The following is a 17,500-nucleotide window of genomic DNA, read 5'->3' on the forward strand; positions in this document are numbered from 1 at the left end:
ATCATGAATGCTCACCTCCAACATACATGTGAGCTCAATTTTTCTCAACAGACTCTCGTACATTTTCCTTCCTGTTGTTTTTGTGTGGAAAGTATTGATATGTCATTGTCGGCTCTCAAATGCTTGTTAATGTCCGGTGCTTTCAGGTCCATTCAGTGAAGAACAGAGTTAGACGTATCGAATAAGCTGAATAAACATTGACGCGTAACAAAAAAAAACAAAAAACGCAAGGCTCTCCGATGTCTGGCCGGGTTAGAGAGAAGAGTGGGAATGAACTCTCTCTTTTTAAAATTTTGTTTATATTCTCATTTGTATTAATGCGTTGGAAAGGGACACCGCTTGGCTGTATTGAGTGCTGGAAAATCACACAGTGTTTTAATAAAAAGCTGAATAATTTACAATATTGTGGATGGCTGCTAGCCCAGGAAATAGGTCCTTATTCATAGGCGACATAGTTGTGATGCTGTGTTATAATAAAATGAGTATTAGTAAAGAATAGTAAAAGTTATACATTTTGAATTTTATTTTCTTCCCTTGTTTGGGCGCCTATGCCTAGAGGGCCGGCTCTGCGCCTCGCCATGCTAGCTCCTGTAGCTGACGTTCACACCCACACATACGTCCCGCCTGCTTTTCAGCCAGCAAAATCTACTCCGGCTGCACCTGTACACCCGTCTGCACCGTCAAAGCGCTGGCAGTGCTTCAGTGGCTAGCATGACTGATCCCACCACCTCCGTACAAACCGCTTTCCCCCCTTTTCTGCTCCAACTGAGGGACTTTAAAGGAAAAATGTCAAGCTAATACTGTTATACGGGTTTCCTCATTCTTCCCTTCTTGCCTTAAGTATATATAATCCTTCCCACCCCAAAGTCTTTGCTCTCTTCCTTCCCTTTTATTTCTTTGCTCTTTCCTTTCTGTCAACTTGCCAACCAACAAGGTGTGTGGCAGCCCGGGGATATCAAATATTCTGCCATTGAAAGGAGCTAACCAGCCAATTCTACAAACAGTAAGACATCATTGGAAGAGCAGCAATCAACAACTGAGTTCAAATCAAAGTTGTTCACTGCAAGCGACCCCCTCAATAGGCGGTCCTTGTTCTGAAACGGTGACGAGCTGAGAACACATGAGCCATAAAGGGTGTGTGCCAGGAGAGAGAGTGAAGACAGAGAGTCAAGAATCTAGCAGTCTGTGCCAAATAAAGGGCGAAGAACAGAAAATGTTAAATTGAAAGAGAACAGATAGACATGGAAGGTTAGAGGGGGAGGGAGAGGAAGGTAATGATAACCGTGAGAACCGTAAAGCGTGTTTGTGGTGCACAAACACAAGTGCTGCGTGATATAAACCAGCTCCGGTCCACAGCCACTAGCGGCCATAAATATCTGCTCACATTACATCTAAATAACAGAAGTGGTCTCTGGCTCACCTTGTTAAATAAAAACATCCGGGGTTAAACCACATTTATCAACAAAATGATTCCATAAAACCGCATGGATATCTGTTTGTTAATTTGATTTATAGCCACGTCTACCGCACCCCCTTGCCTCCGCCCTGTGCGTGCATGCCCCACTGTTCAGTGCTGCAGCAGCATGCAGCCTGTTCCTTTAAATAGATGAGGTGGACACAGTTACAGCTCACTCATGTCTGGCAAAGTTGCTGGTTGGCTAGTTGTGTTTTACAACTTTTGACAGCTGAAATTAGAGCAAAAGTAGAATTTTCTAAACAAACTCCAATGAGAAACAGATTAGACGGATAGTGATAACCTGGCAGTGGAAGTTTCCTTTTTTACTATTGGCTGTATATTTATTGGGATGATGTGTTGTCCGTTGAATATAAGGTATAAAGAAGAAACACCTTTAAATCTGGTCATATAAATGGAACAATATTTAAAAACCTCCAGAGGCTAACAATACAACTCTCTACCTTCCTCTCCTCCCCTCCATCTTTTTTTCCTCTCGTCTCCTCTGTTGAATTCATTTACCTGGTTTTCCTCCTTTCCTTCCCTCTCTACCTCCCCGTCTGTCCTGTGTTCTGTCCTCCCTCCCCGTCTCCCTGTTTCACCTATATCACGTTCTCTCTCTCTCTCTCTTTCGCTTCTTCCCTCCCTCTTTCCTCTGCAGGTCAGGAGGACTACCGTAGTCGTCTGAGCGGCGACTGTTTCCAGGATCTGGTTTGTCCAGAGAAATGTCGCTGTGAAGGCACCGTGGTCGACTGCTCCAATCTCAAACTGACCCGCGTACCTCCGCACATCCCCGAACACACCACGGACCTGTAAGTCAGCCGGCTTCTTCCTTTTTTAACACACACACTCACACACATGTATTGTATGCGAACACATGATGAAATATCAGCTTCAAAGCCATGTGTTGGACTGCTCTAACTTGAAACTGTAAACCACCACACATCCTCTTAACATGCCACAGACCGGTTTTTCACTTTATCGGGCGCATGCAAACACCAAAACGCTCAGCCGTACACACATTGAAACATGCACGGGTACAAACAGAAGCGCCGAGGCGTGCAAAACACGCAAAGACATCCGTGCACAAATGCACGAATGCAGATGTCTGCCTTTCTCTCGGAGCTGTATCGTGAATGCGCTTTTCATTTTCGAGCTCCCAGACCAGATGCCTCTCAACAGTCTTTTCCATCTCCCTCAAAGTCCCAAAGGAGCCATCATCGTGTCTGGTGAAGGGTCTCACACTAGAATACTGAACAGTCCCACGGATCATTCATTTCACTGCTGAAAAATGGAAAGGGAGTAACAGATGACACGCAACAGGAAAACCTGATTGCAAAAAAAAAAAAAGGTTAAAAAGCCTCTATGTGTTCAGAATCTACTAGACTAAATAAACCAGCTGGTACTATGCTGAGGAGTTGTGTTAATATAGGCAAGAACAACCCAGAGTTCAGAAGCATAACATCAAATGTCTATGATGTGATAAATACTTAAAAAGTCATAAAACACACCCCGACTGAGACCGAAAAAAACTGCGACACAAGAAAAGTGTGCTGCCGCTGAAATCATCCAGACACAATTTTAATAATAATAAGCTAATATTTCCACACAGTAATTACAAATCCGGCCAGAGGCAAAGTTTTCCCTGATAATGCTGAATCATGCCACGGCTATCACTGAGGTACTCTGAGAGAAGAGCTGCAGAATAACAGACCACTGCAGCATTAAGGACGATGCTAGCGATGGTTGCTCATGGAGTTAGTCGTATAATGGCGACTTCAGAAGTTGTCTGCCACTTTGGATAACGAATGATGTCAGTATCCAACAGACCATCAGACCCCAATTCCTCCTCTCGCTCTCTTTCTTTGGTTCTGCTTCTCTCTGTGAACTCTTGCATCCTCCAATCCTCCCTCCTTTTCTCTCTCTCTCTCTCTGTTCCCAGGGTGCTTCATGTCCAACATATAACCTCTGTCCTTCATGGTTGGTTAGAGGGGAGATCAGAGTTTCCACTGTGTTGACACCCTCTCTCTCTTTTGCTTGCCTTTTTTCCTTAAGAACACAACCAACCAGTGGCTTTTTTGAAGGCCACACACACACACACACACACACACACACACACACACACACACACACACACGCACACACGCACCAGTTGTGCCCTGTGTAACCTGCCTTATCAGGGGAAATCAGGGGAGGTTGTGACTGAGCTGAAGGCTTCTACATTTTCTACTCTCTTTCTCTCTTCTGTCTGTCTTTCTTCTCGTCCCACTGGCGACAAAAAAAAAATCCTTGATACCTTGTGAGTGTTCGATAAGTATGAAGGAATCAGTTTCAAGAGAATCATTTGCGCTCAATAAATATGTACATTCGCTACATCACAAGGTAAAGAGATTGGTCTCGTTTTATCTACTCTTTGTTGTTTTATCTACACGGACTTTGCGATATGTTATTTCAGTTTGGCCTCATCCAGGTGGATCGATCTTTAAACTCCCCCTGTATCTCATTAGAAAGTGTCGCCTCCAGCTGAACTTTCACTTTCTTTCCTCGATTTCTCTCACTCTGCCTCTTTTACACACACACACACACACACACGCACACGCGCTCTCAGACACACACATACACAAAGAGCATCCTTTTTTGCTGCACCCTTTTAGTACAAATTACCTCAATAAAGCAGATGTCGAGCTTCCTATCTCTCAAGCGTTTTTTCTCCGGGCTTAGGGGCAGCGTGGGTATTGATGACCGCATAGAAACGATTCATTGCTCTTCTCCATCTTCTCTGCTCCCCGTTTCTCCAGTATGTTTAATTATTCTTCGCTGCCCCCCCCCCCTCTGGTTTTGCAGCACATCATACTTCAACGGTCACTAAAGGCCTCTTAACCTTCATGCGGTCATTCCCCCCTCACTTGCATCCTTTCTCTCTCCGCCTCGTGTGCGCATGTTAATTTGTCTGTATTGACTTCAGAGCAGTTTGTTTCATGGAAGAATTAATGTCTAACTAAATTACACTATCATTCTCTCTTTAGGCGGTTAAACGACAACGAGATTGCCGTCCTGGAGGCAACGGGGACGTTTAAGAAGCTGCCTAACTTGAAGAAGATGTACGTATTATTTTTGCATTCATTTATTCATTACATCATGCATGCGTTTACCCAGTCCGTCCCCTGAAAGGGAGGTCGAGAATCTTGTATCTTCATAGTGCTCTTTTTGAGTTGTTCCCCTGTTCTATATATATATATATATATATATATATATATATATATATATATATATATATATATATATATATATACACAGAGAGGAATGAAGGAATCGCATTTCAATTAAAAGATGACAAAAATAAGAACAGATGGATGTGAGCAGATGGAACTTTGTGGAGGACAGAGTTAAGGGATGCAAGAAGATGTAGAAGGGAAAGGAAGGAGGGAAGGTGATAGAGGGAGGGCAATGGAAGAGGAAGGAGGAAGGAGGGAAGCAATAGACGATAATAAGGAGGGAGGAAGGGAAGGGTGAAGACAAGAGAAACGTGTGAGAAAACATACACGCAAAGAGGCCAGAAGTGAAAGTCAGAGTGACATGAGTGAGGAATCAAGAAGCAGCAGAGAGAGATGGAGAGCAAGGACGGGTGGGTGGAAGCTATGGAGGAAGCGAATATTAAATGGAAATAGAAGATGGGCCTTCGGTTCAGATTTACAGTCACTCCTTATCTACAACCTCCTCTCGGTTTGTGTGTGTCTGTGTCTGTGTCTGTGTCTGTGTCTGTGTGTGTGTGTGTGTGTGTGTGTGTGTGTGTGTGTGTGTGTGTGTCGGAGTGAGATAGAGAAAGACAGAGGTTGATTTATTGGAGAGGAAATTGCTAACCATCTAGCAGTGTCACTGACGATACAGATTGGCTAACACTCATTTCCATTTTCCTTCTCTCGATTCCTTCCCTCCCTTCTTCATCTCCTCCTTTCCTCTCCTCCTATTTTCCCTTATCCTTGATTCTGCTATGCTACTCTTCATTTTACTCTAAGTTTGTCTGCAATCATTTCATTTTTTAACTCTCTCCTCTCCTCTCCTCTCCTCTCCTCTCCTCTCCTCCTCTTCCATAAAGCTGATAAGAGGAAACACAAAACTAGCTATGAATGAAAGCTACAGTAGTTGTGATAGCTATCATCTCAAGTTATTGTCTCTGTGGCCAAATGCTCTCTTTTCATTTTCATTTTTCTCATTATGTGCGCAAGGAAGAGAGATAGCAATCGTTTCCAGTTGTCTGTGACCACTTGTCTCATTTTCTTTTGTGTGTGTGTGTGTGTGTGTGTGTGTGTGTGTGTGTGTGTGTGTGTGCTCTGTAGTGTATAGAGTGATGACTTTAAGCTGTTATATCTCTTGTACAAGACGAGGATATTAAGATGAAGGAGAGAAGAGTTAACATTTATTAGTTGAAGGGACATGATTGATTATTGCAATTAAACTGGGAACATTATGTGTGTGTGTGTGTGTGTGTGTGTGTGTGTGTGTGTGTGTGTGTGTGTGTGTGTGTGTCCATGCAATCACTTCATATGTCTTTGCATGCTGTTATCCTGCAGGTGGTTATCCTGCCTCTACTGTAGTTAAATCAAACACGAGCAGAAATAGAATTATGAAGAACAGCCAAAATCTGATCATAACGTCTTTGTCCGTCCTCCAGAAACTTGAGCAACAACAAGCTGAGGGACATCCGTGACGGTGCCTTTGACGGAGCGGGTGGAGTTTTGGAGCTGCTGCTGACGGGAAACAAGATAACAGGACTGCAGGGACGCATGTTCAAAGGCCTCATTGGCCTGAAAACGCTGTAAGTCTGGTTAGCATTAGTGTGTGTGTGTGTGTGTGTGTGTGTGTGTGTGTGTGTGTGTGTGTGTGTGTGTGTGTGTGTGTGTGTGTGTGTGATTGTGTTCAACACTGTATTTATGTGGGGAGTAGTGGTCGGCTTGTTAAGAAAATGAATACTGTGCTATTATGCAGGCTTCATGTATCCCCACAAGTCTCCATGTTCCTCCCACTCTGCGGAACGCTAATGCTAATGAATTTGAAATATGTAAAAGTCTGTCTTCACCTTTAACTAAAAGCACTACACAAAGAACAAAGCAAGTGCTTTTGATACACAAGGAGCTATGAAATCACCTGAAACCTACCGTTTGACTATTTATGGTCCTAACAGTTGTCCTGTTTACTGTCAGAGTGCTACTACTCCTACAATATGGCCGCCGGCAAGTGTCCTGGTCGCGACGCCTTAAACCATGCAGACCGTGGCTTATGTTAGCATCTGACTTCTGGTGGACTTCATTAACTGTTTTCTTCCCGCAGACTGAAAAGAGAGGGCCAGGGTTGTTTACTCACTCACCCTGAAATCAAAGCTAACGACAGCCTATTGTTGTTCCTCTAATTTGGGCACCCACCATAAATAGGCTAGCGTCCAATTAGGGGTTAGAGGATAGTGTACGAAATCATGAGCTAATGTTGTCTGTGTATGCTCAGTAATGACTAACTAATGCTATCATGTATATATATATGCCGGCTAATGACTCTCTAATGGCATCATGGCTGTCTCTGTATTATGTTAAGAGGCTCCCTGCTCCAGTAATAGCCTTGCTAACTAGGTTAGCCTGTCCCAGAGATTGCTAATGCTAACTAACTCAGTTAGCCTGGTCCCACATGACTGCATGTCAAAAGCTAATGTCATATTGCGCACTCGGTCACGGTTGTCTTGTGGGGACTGGTTTGAATTTACCTCTGCTTTCTGTCTGTGTCATTATAGGTAATGTTCTTAGATCCTCTTTGTCTCTCGTTATCCAACCAAAGACGGGACATTTTGTAATTTTTTTTTTATCCAACTGTTTAAAAGACGAACTGTTTCCTTAGCTACGGGACAAACTGTCGAAACAACGACAAGAAAGAGTAAAGTACAAAGAGTGTGATGAATTCTGATTTAAGATTTGGACGATGAAATCTAAACTTCACTGCAAAAAAGGTTCGTAAAATTTCCGTTTGCTAAACATAGTTGATATGTGTGTTTCCAGAATGCTGCGGAGCAACCAGATCAGCTGCATTGACAACAGCACCTTCACGGGCCTGAGCTCGGTGCGTCTGCTCTCGCTGTACGACAACAGGATCTCCAGCATCGCCCCGGGAGCCTTCTCCACCCTGCACTCCCTGTCTACCATGTGAGTCTCATCTGACAACCTTTCTCTCTCTCTCTCTCTGCTTATTTTCTTCATTTTTTTTTTTTTTGTTCTTGTTGAATTTCTTTTTCCATTTTCATCCTATTATTGTCGCTATCGCTCAATGTGTGCAGCAATCGCTTTTTGTCTATCTTGAGATCCGGCAGAATCTCAACCCTCTTTCTTTATCTCTTCCTCTTTCTCTGTGTCTTTCCTCCAACTTCTCAGAGTCTAACTCTGCTGTGGGAGTTATCTACCATGCAACACACAGACACACACACACACACACACACATTTGCACACATGATGCTCTCTGGACGCTGTTCTCCTCACAGATGCTCTCCATCATTATCGACTAGATTGGTCTGGATCCCAGAACATTTGTTATCAGAGCTAAATATATCTCAGCATCTGCACACACGCACACACACACACACACACACACACGAGCATCTGCAAGCTTGTTTTTATCTTCCTTATTAAGATGAACACACCTGCTTCGACCAAGATGCATTTTTGGATGGCTTATTTGTTTTTTTTGGTGGATATATGTACGTGTGTGTGTGTGTGTGTGTGTGTGTGTGTGTGTGTGTGTGTGTGTGTGTGTGTGTGTGTGTGTGTGTGTGCGTGTGCGTGTGGAGGTTACATGCTTTCAATTGTGTGGGGATGATGACATGGTGTTTATCCTGTGCAGAGACAAACAGAAACAACTGCCATGAAGTAAAGTTACGTGTTTTCTTCTTCAGTCTTCTGACCACCCAGATGTGACGCTTGTAAATAATAGATGTTGTTCTTCTCAATAAAACACTTCAAGTTGAGTTTTATACCTTTTTATAACCGTGAACACGCAGACATACCGAGCTAAAAAAAGAAAAGCCTCCTCACATCCTCCCTACTCTCACTGTCTTTTCCCTCCGTGCCTCCTTCTCTTGTTCTGCCGTTTGTCCTCGCTCTCTGTCCTGCTGTGCACCTGTCACCTTCCATTCAAGTTTCTACTTGAGTCTTTTTTTGGGGGGAAAGGTGGGAGACGAGAGAGGGGGAAAAGGGAACGAGGGAGAGGGAGGGAGAGGGAGAGGGGGGGATGGATGGATGGTTGTTGCATAAACTCAGGTTTGCTCAGTGGGGCTGTTGGTGATAATCACTACAAAAAAAAAAAATGGAACAATCTTCTATTTTCATCACCCCTGTCATTTTTCACTGTCATTCTTCCTCCCAGCATCCGTTTTTCATTGGCCTCGCAGTAACACATGATTGTGTATGCAACGCCCGCCTGCTGCTCGCCGTGAAAGAAAGATGCATAGTTTTCATTTCTCCAGCTTCCCTTCTTAACACCTCCTCTGTTCATTTCCTTATCGTCCCTCCGTTTCCTCTCCTCTTCTCCCTCACTATTTCTAATATCAGTCTCCATTTGTAGTGCATTGTTTTCCCCAACACAGTTTACCCGTTTAATTAAAAGATTAACACATTGTTAAGGAAGGAAGGGATTTAGCGTAGGGTTAGATGCCGTACAGCGAGGGCAATTCATTACAAGGAAATGAGGAAATAACTCGTCCCTATCTGTAGCAGCGCGCCATTAATATAGTAGCACAAACAGCAACATTCAGGTTTATTAGTTCAGCAGACACAGTGAGGGGCAACACGCCACTTTCACATGTCTGGACACGATTCGGAGGCACACCGTCGTCATTTAAAGAGATAGGCGTGATTTGTTATACTGCTGAACGTTTTACTGCCGACGTTTTCCTCTTATATTTTCAGTCAATCGGTGAACGGTGCATTCATATTTTTACACCACCGAATAAAACTCGTCACCGAACTGTACTGAATTTAAAGCAGCAGTTAGAGAATCTACTCACGCCCCGTCTAGCATGCGCTGCCGATGCCTCCGAGGCCCCCGTCGAGGATCAGCATAAATATTACATGAGCGGTGTCACAAAAGCAACAAAATGCAATGAGGGGGTGATCAAAAATGGATCAAATGTGCAGATAACCTTTTCTCTTTTCTTTCTCTCTTTCACAATGTCTCACTCTGCCACCTTTTCCTTTCCTTTCTCCTTCTCTCTTCTACTTTTTCAGAATGAATAAAACCGGCTGATGACCTTTTATTTTTTGCCTCTCTTTTGTTCCCCTTCTCTCCATTTCACTCTTTGTCTTTCGTTACTCAAGTGTATAGCTGACCAAAAAAACCTATCTATGTGGTTTGCAGTGCGTGTACACCGTACGAATTGCTCTATTATCATTATGACTCATAATTAAGTAGGCGATGATCTCTCTATTTTGCCTTGTGTCCTCTTTATTGTTGTTTTTGTGATCCACTGTCTTGTTATGGGCCTCGTCTGTGTCTGCTCAGAATTTATTCATCAATATTTTATTTTTGAGGGCAAAAATTGAGGGAAAACATGTCATTTAAGAGGCTGCCAATACTGGTGACCCTGTTAAAAATGATTCCCTTCTCTCTGTCTCTGTCCCTGTCCCTCGTTATTGTCGTAGTAACCTCCTGTCCAACCCGTATGCGTGCGATTGTCATCTGGCCTGGCTGGGTCAGTGGCTGAAGAAGACCAGGGTGGTCAGTGGAAACCCTCGCTGTCAGAAGCCAGCCTTCCTGAAGGAGATCCCCATCCAGGATGTGGCCACGCCAGACTTCACATGCGACGGTGAGCCAATCTGTCACTCGTGCTCCTCTTTTTGTCTCCGTCCACATGATGAAAGAAGAAGACAAAACACTTGGAAATGTGCAGGGTTGGTCCACCACGTTCCACAGGACGTGCTGCCAGCATTAACAATTACACTGCAGTGTCAGAAAAACCAAGAAGGCCACAGCCTGAAGCCTGAAGCCTGAAAGAAGTGACACGTGTCACTCAGAAGCCATGTGTTCTGTACAGATAAGAGCAGGAGTCAAGTGATAGAATTACTGAAGGCATTCTCCTCACCCCCCCCCCCCCCCCCCCTCAAAAAAACATTTTGAAGTCAATTTTATCCAGGAAGGTTGTTTTTATGCTTTTTTCAATTCTTTTGTGGGACATAAATGTTGGTAATATAAGGAAGGAAAGCAAGAGTCTAATGAACATGACATGCCTGCTGCAGTTCAGCATCATGTGGTGAAAAAGAAAAATGTCAACACAGAATACTATTTATATCATTACAACTGCATTACCCAGAGTGACTTACAATAAGTGCCCTAATTTCCCCTAAGGAAGATGAATATTTCTCAGGGCGAACTCGCTCTGATATCAGGTAAATCTTGTCACGTCCTACGTCAAGTCTTTTTGTTTTACACTGGACTCAAATTAAATTATAATTGCAAAAGCTTCCATCATCCCATGCTTTAAGGCGGCAGACACACACACACACACACACACACACACACACACACACACCCTCAGTGGGGTATTGTGAGGACAGGTCGATCGGTAACTACTGTGCCAACAGCAGCCGTAGATGACATCAGCCTGTGGTTTCTATAGTGACGTTGCCGTTACCACAACCATGCCTGCCTTTTGCAACGTAGGCCTTCGTTTTGCCGCTAAGTTTGACGCCACGGACAAAGTGTGGTCTGGTTCTGCTGTCGATTACATCTTTGTTTCTTTTCCTGCCTTTCTTCTTTCTTTAATGGCTTTACACTTTAAACTCTTTTCGATCTCCTCTTCCTCTATCTTCCCATCTCGTTCAGCCTCTCTCTTCCTCCTGAGTTCCTTAGAATTTATTACACTTTTCTAATTTCCTGTAGCTGCGCTGCAACCATTTACTGAAAATGAGTTTGGAAAGTAGTTAGCCCGCTTGGCCCAAGTAAGGAGACTGTGAGATGGTATCAGATCTTAATATTCATTCTTGCATCTTGCGCACACACACACACACACACACACTTACTGCTCAAACTCACTCAGCTGCAGACACAGATTCAAGTGACTGATACCGCACTCAAGCCTTTGTACTTCTGTCCTTGTGAGGACCTTACAATGGTTACATTAAATGTCTAATCTTAACGCTACGCTAATCCCTATTATAATACTCTAAAAGTGCACTCAGTAGAGTGAAGATCTTTGCCAGGTGTGCCTTCCTCTCCCCCCTCCAAACAAAGAAGAGTTGAATCTCGCTCGGTCGTCCCTCCCGGCTCCTTTACAGTCGAGATGAATGTAAAGATAACAAAATGGGGGATTCATTCATCTCGTGTCGAGCGTTACTTCAGCGGAATCAATCTGCAGATGCTCCGAAAATGAGTGTTTGTAGCTGATTGCTAGAAAGTTGTTGATCACATGCGACCCCTACTAGCCGGTTAAGAGGAGAAAGGCGTAATCAGACAATGATGGTATGAAATAGTCAATAAAATTCAACAATTGTGAGTCAGTGCAACCACTAGAGATCCTTGAGCAACCAGTCATAAATGTGCAAAAAATGTATGAGGCTGATGGGTCCAGTGTGCGTGATCAGCCCTGGACAGACAGACAGACACACACACACACACACGATCGGGCACATGATCTCCCCACAGGCTTGCGCCTGGTGGAGATAATAGACCAACATTCAGAAAGTCATGGTAGTAAATGAATCCGTAAGAACCGAGGAGCAGCATTGTAGAAAAAAACTACAAAACATAATTTGTTCAAATGTTTATTGATCTTGAGATGAAAGATCTGGATCATCACCAACATCAAATTAATTGTCCTTTGGCTCAACGCCCGCGTGTTCTCAAAGGTTTGAGGACATCCTGCTGCCAGTCAGACAAACAACAGCTTCCCAACAGGGGCGACATCGCCTCCACACTCTGAAGGTGTAAATCTCAAACTGGTTCTCAAAGAATACAAGCACACACACACACACACACACACACACACACACAGGGCCAAGGTCCCCATGTCCGGTCTATTTATAGTCGAGTAAAATGACTGTTAAGTCGTAGCGAGGCAGCCGGGGGAAAGGTGAAGTTAATTGAATTTGTGTGAAGATATTTAGCGCACATTTAGATGTTAGTTCAATCAGCCAACTGTGGAGCGAGTCAGCCCACGGCTTCACCTCCCTGTAGACTCACTCAGCTGCACACACACACACACACACACACACACACACACACTTCTCATGTTTGCGCTCATTTGCTTGACATTTAGACGTTAGCACAATTAGAGAAACAACCAAGTGATGGAGGAAATGGCCACGGGACAGGGGGAGTTAGCTATTTAACAAACGAAATGTGCACCGAACTCATACCCTTCTGCATTAGACGCATGCATGTGTATCATTGGTGCCCATGGCAGCATATTGGCAAACAGGCACAGCACAACCACACAACCGTAGTATGAACATACAACAGATGAGTGTAAACTTGGCCTCTTTCTTCCTGTCTACAGGCGGACAAGTACACACACACACACACACACACACACACACACACACACACACACACACACACACACACACACTCAGATTGCAGTTGTGTTTTGATTGGCTTAGTGTCCAGTTGTCATTATCCTTCATTATGGCTTTAACTCGGCTTGTTTCACATTTGTGACCGCAGTTCAAGTATTTACATGCTGCAGCTCTGAATTAAAGCTGTGTGTGTGTGTGTGTGTGTGTGTGTGTGTGTGTGTGTGTGTGTGTGTGTGTGTGTGTGTTTGTCTGTCAGTCAAGTAAAGCGAGGGCGTTTTTAGCCAAGAACAAATCTGTCGTCTGTGATCCTTCTTATCTCTGAGTGTGAAACGATTATAATCGCTCAGATGTTTTTAGTCTCTACCATATGTGTGTGTGCATGTGTGCATGTGTGTGTGTGTGTGTGTGTGTGTGTGTGTGTGTGTGTGTGTGTGTGTGTGTGTGTGTGTGAAACATAGCTGCATAGCCAGAGCAGTCTTTCTAACAGAACAACCGTTCAGTTTACCTCAACCATTAAAAAAAAGGTATTTTTTCAATTTTTGAACTAAAGGTTCAATTCATGCCAAAGAGCAACAGTCTTAATAACATGGTTCCCCAATCTTATAAAGAAAAGTTTGTATTAAAGAGTTTTTTATTCAGGTAAATATGATCTCATGCAATTTTTGAAGGGCATTCTTATCTTGGTATGACACAGCAAAAAATGTCTATATCTATCTATCTATCTATCTATCTATCTATCTATCTATCTATCTATCTATCTATCTATCTACCTACCTACCTACCTACCTACCTACCTACCTACCTACCTACCTATCTATCTATATATCTAAGCTACATGACTGCAGGGGACTTTTCACACTTACTGCAGGCCAACTCATCAACATCTGGTCAGTGTTTCTGCAGCGTGAGCCGAGGGAATTCAACAACAGCGTGACCTGCAGGCAGGTCCTGAGCCATATGTTGAACCACAGCGGTGTAGCTGGTTTTGGCTGCCTCTGGTCATTTCAAATGGATTGTAAAGTACTCTTTAAAAGTGCTGAGTGCAGAGTTGATTAGAACTGACCAAGTACCACACTTACAGTTCAGTCTTTATCTCTGTGCATCCCTCTCTCTCTCTCTCTCTCTCTCTCTCTCTCTCTCTCTCTCTCTCTCTCTCTATTCTCTCCATCTTTTTTGCCCTACCCTGTCTCAACCTCTTGTCCCTCGGTCGAACTCATTTCCTCCTTCCTTTTACCACCCACTGTTGCTCTTTTTTATTTCTCTCACCTCTGTCCCTTTCTTTTAATTTGCCTGTCCTTCTCCGTTCTCCTTCTTTCTTTGTCTGACATCACACTCTGTCCCCCCCCCCCCCCCCCCCCCTCTCTCTCTCTCCAGGTGCTGAGGATAATGGTTGCCTTCCTTCGTCTAGTTGTCCTGACGTCTGCACGTGCACAGACGGCGTGGTGCGATGCAGCAATAGAGGGCTGCGCTCTCTGCCTAAGGGCATTCCCAAGGACACCACGGAGCTGTGAGTCACGCTCGCACAAAAGACACACACCAGGACGCACACGCGTTCACTTTTTGTTCAAATAAACAATACGCGAAAGGCGACGAGAATGCCAGCAGACGTGCGCATGCACTCCAACAGAAAAATGGGCATTGCTTACTCTCCACTAAAGTCACAAGCACACACATAAATACACACAGTGCTGCAGTCCAATATTGATGCAGCAGTTTGCCCTCTGCTGCTTCAGGAACTAACACAGCATTTAGTGACTACACACACACACACACACACACACACACACACACACACACGTTGTTTCTTTCGGTGTGACTTCATGGGTTCATAGGCAAGTGAGTGTTGCGGGTACTTGTGTGTTTATGGTGTTTGTTTGGATGTTAATGTCATAAAGCAATGAAGCACTGCGGATATTTGAATCTTATCTACGACACACAATCACATGCTGTTTAATACATTACACATAGGCACACGGAGAGAGACTGCCAGAGCGAATACAGACCGCTTAGAGGAGACATCAGAGAGGTTATTTTCCTTAAAATATTTCAAAGATGATTCTATTTCCAATATTATAATATTAAATGTCAAAGATACTGAGTAAAAAAAAAGCCACGGTCCACTTTTTAGATTCAAAATCTTTGCCATAACTGTGATGGTCTTTTAGTCAAAGAGACACTGACAAAAGAAAATCAAAATATTTTAGTTAATAGTACTTTTAATTATGTATTTGCCTTTCTCTGTGCAGCACAGCTGCTACATTCTGTAACTTGCTTTGTCTTGTTAATTCCAAGCTTGTAGGAATCCATGTAACAAAGACGCAGACCAGCGTAGGCCACGTCTATAATGATAGCAATTGTTAGAAGTGATGCAGGATAAAACAAGAGTGGAACAATGTTAATCGAGATTACGACATTTAGAAAAAAAAAAAAAAGGTGGGAGCACAGTCTGTCGCAGGAGAGGTGAATAATCACACACACACACACACACACACACACACATAAAGAAACCCCTCTAGCTGTGAAATAGGTCTGCTCTGCGAGGTCAATAGCAGTGATTAGGTATTGATCAGGCTGAAGAAGACACTCCATCATACTGTCCACATGACCTACTTATGACCTGAGAGAGAGAGGAGTGGAGACCAACAGATCATAAAATGTGTGTGTGTGTGTGTGTGTGTGTGTGTGTGTGTGTTAACTTCAGTAGGTGGATGTTGCATATCTGCAGTGGTTGGAATATGTGTTTTAAAGCTACATGTTAAACTGTTGTATTAGTGCCACGCTCCTCCTCCTCCTCCTCCTCCTCCTCCTCCTCCTCCTCCTCAGTCTGGCACGTTCACATCCAAACACCTGCATTCTAGTCATCTTGCATCTCCTTATGCAGAGAATGCAACAGTTGGTAGAATCTTACCTGTACTTCAGTGTTCAAGCTAACTTTAGGTGACAACAAAGATCTCTTGTCTGTGAGCTGTGTGGGATAAATGGGAGAAAGTTTCGAACTTTGGCGAGTGCCACGCTCGATGGTTCCCCCTGCTTTCATTACATTTACATTACATTACAGTCATTTAGCAGACGCTTTTATCCAAAAGCGACTTACAATTCAGTCTCTCTCTACACACCGTAGACGGAGCTACGGGAGACATTTTTGGGGTTAAGTGTCTCGCTCAAGGACACATTGACATGAGACTAGCGGAGCAGGAGCCAGGGATCGAACCGATCCTCTGATTGAAGGACGGCCCTGCTCTCCACTTAGCCATGATCACCCAACTTTCAGTCTTTATGCTATGCTATGCTATGCTATGCTAAGCCAATCCGCCCCCTGGCTCTTGCTCAGCTCTAGCTCAGTGGCGTTGATCTTCTTCTTCGTGTAACATTCACATAGCACACACCAGAACATCATACGTGTTACATAAAAGACGCTACACTTCTCTGGTAAACGGTTATGTGCCGTATTTATGTATTTGAGGTTCCACACTTCATTCCTCTTCCCACCAACACTCAACCAAACCCAACTCACTTCTGCCTTTCACGTCCCCCGTCTGCTGCACCCGTTAATGTGACAGAAGTTGCCAAATCAAACCCGTTTATGTGCTATATTGCCATTTTCTCACCCTCGTAGATCTGTATTTTCTGTATTAATATATGTAATACATTCCTCATTAACTATGCACCTTTCCCTGCAGTTACCTGGAGGGTAATATGCTGGCATCTGTGCCCAAGGAGCTGACAGGCCTGAGGCAGCTGTCATTGGTGTAAGTACCCCATCACGTAACCTTGAACACACACATATCTGTGTGCAGACAGTTTGGAAACCCACCATGCATCTGTTCAGTATGTTTCTCTGTGTGTGTGTGTGTGTGTGTGTGTGTGTGTGTGTGTGTGTGTGTGTGTGTGTTTGTCTGTGTGCACTCACTGCGTCCTTGTATCTGCACAGGGACCTGAGCAACAACAGCATCAGCATCTTGGCCCCCTTCACCTTCAGCAACATGACTCAACTAGCCACACTGTGAGTTACCATCGCAACGCACACACACCTAGTCATGAATACACACAACCCCACCCGTGTGTTGATGGGTTGTGTGTGCGTCTGTGTGTGTGTGTGTAAGGTTAAAAAACACAAGATAAATCAGTGTTTTCTTCTCTTAACTTTGATTAATCGCCCCATCTTCTCTCCCCCCTTCTTTCTCGTCTCTATCTTTATGTTTTGCTCTCCTCATTTTTCCACTTCTGTCCTCCTTTTCCCCCGAACATCACTTCACTGCTCTCCCTCTCCTCTGTCTCATTTCAAGCTTCTCTTGTATATTCTTCTTGTTTCCTCTTCCTCTTTCATCTCTTTGCTAACATGGGGTATATTGCCTTTTCTATCTGCTTATTCCTTCCAATATTGTCCTTTCACTTCTCCGCTACTCACTCATCTGTTGAATTAGAATCTTCTGCAGAGCCTTTTAAATTCCCCTCTCTTCAATACTTTACTGCCATTCTGTCACACATACAAATTGTCTTTATT

At 43.8% G+C, this 17,500-nt stretch overlaps 1 protein-coding gene across 1 annotated transcript in view; it reads left to right on the forward strand.

The window, feature by feature from the left end:
- Positions 1 to 17,500, forward strand: part of LOC137869512 (slit homolog 3 protein-like) — a gene marked incomplete at its 3' end in the record, with an annotated part of 182,193 nt that overhangs the window by 153,604 nt on the left and 11,089 nt on the right. The window contains 8 exon segments of the mRNA XM_068706927.1: positions 2,115 to 2,265; positions 4,480 to 4,554; positions 6,126 to 6,269; positions 7,495 to 7,638; positions 10,126 to 10,289; positions 14,371 to 14,503; positions 16,677 to 16,745; positions 16,928 to 16,999. Coding sequence (XP_068563028.1) covers positions 2,115 to 2,265; positions 4,480 to 4,554; positions 6,126 to 6,269; positions 7,495 to 7,638; positions 10,126 to 10,289; positions 14,371 to 14,503; positions 16,677 to 16,745; positions 16,928 to 16,999 — 952 coding nt within the window.

This window comes from Cebidichthys violaceus, unplaced genomic scaffold, assembly GCF_023349555.1.
Source record: "Cebidichthys violaceus isolate CVI_PGR_0920_01 unplaced genomic scaffold, fCebVio1.0.p SCAF_124, whole genome shotgun sequence".
NCBI classification, from domain to species: domain Eukaryota; kingdom Metazoa; phylum Chordata; class Actinopteri; order Perciformes; family Stichaeidae; genus Cebidichthys; species Cebidichthys violaceus.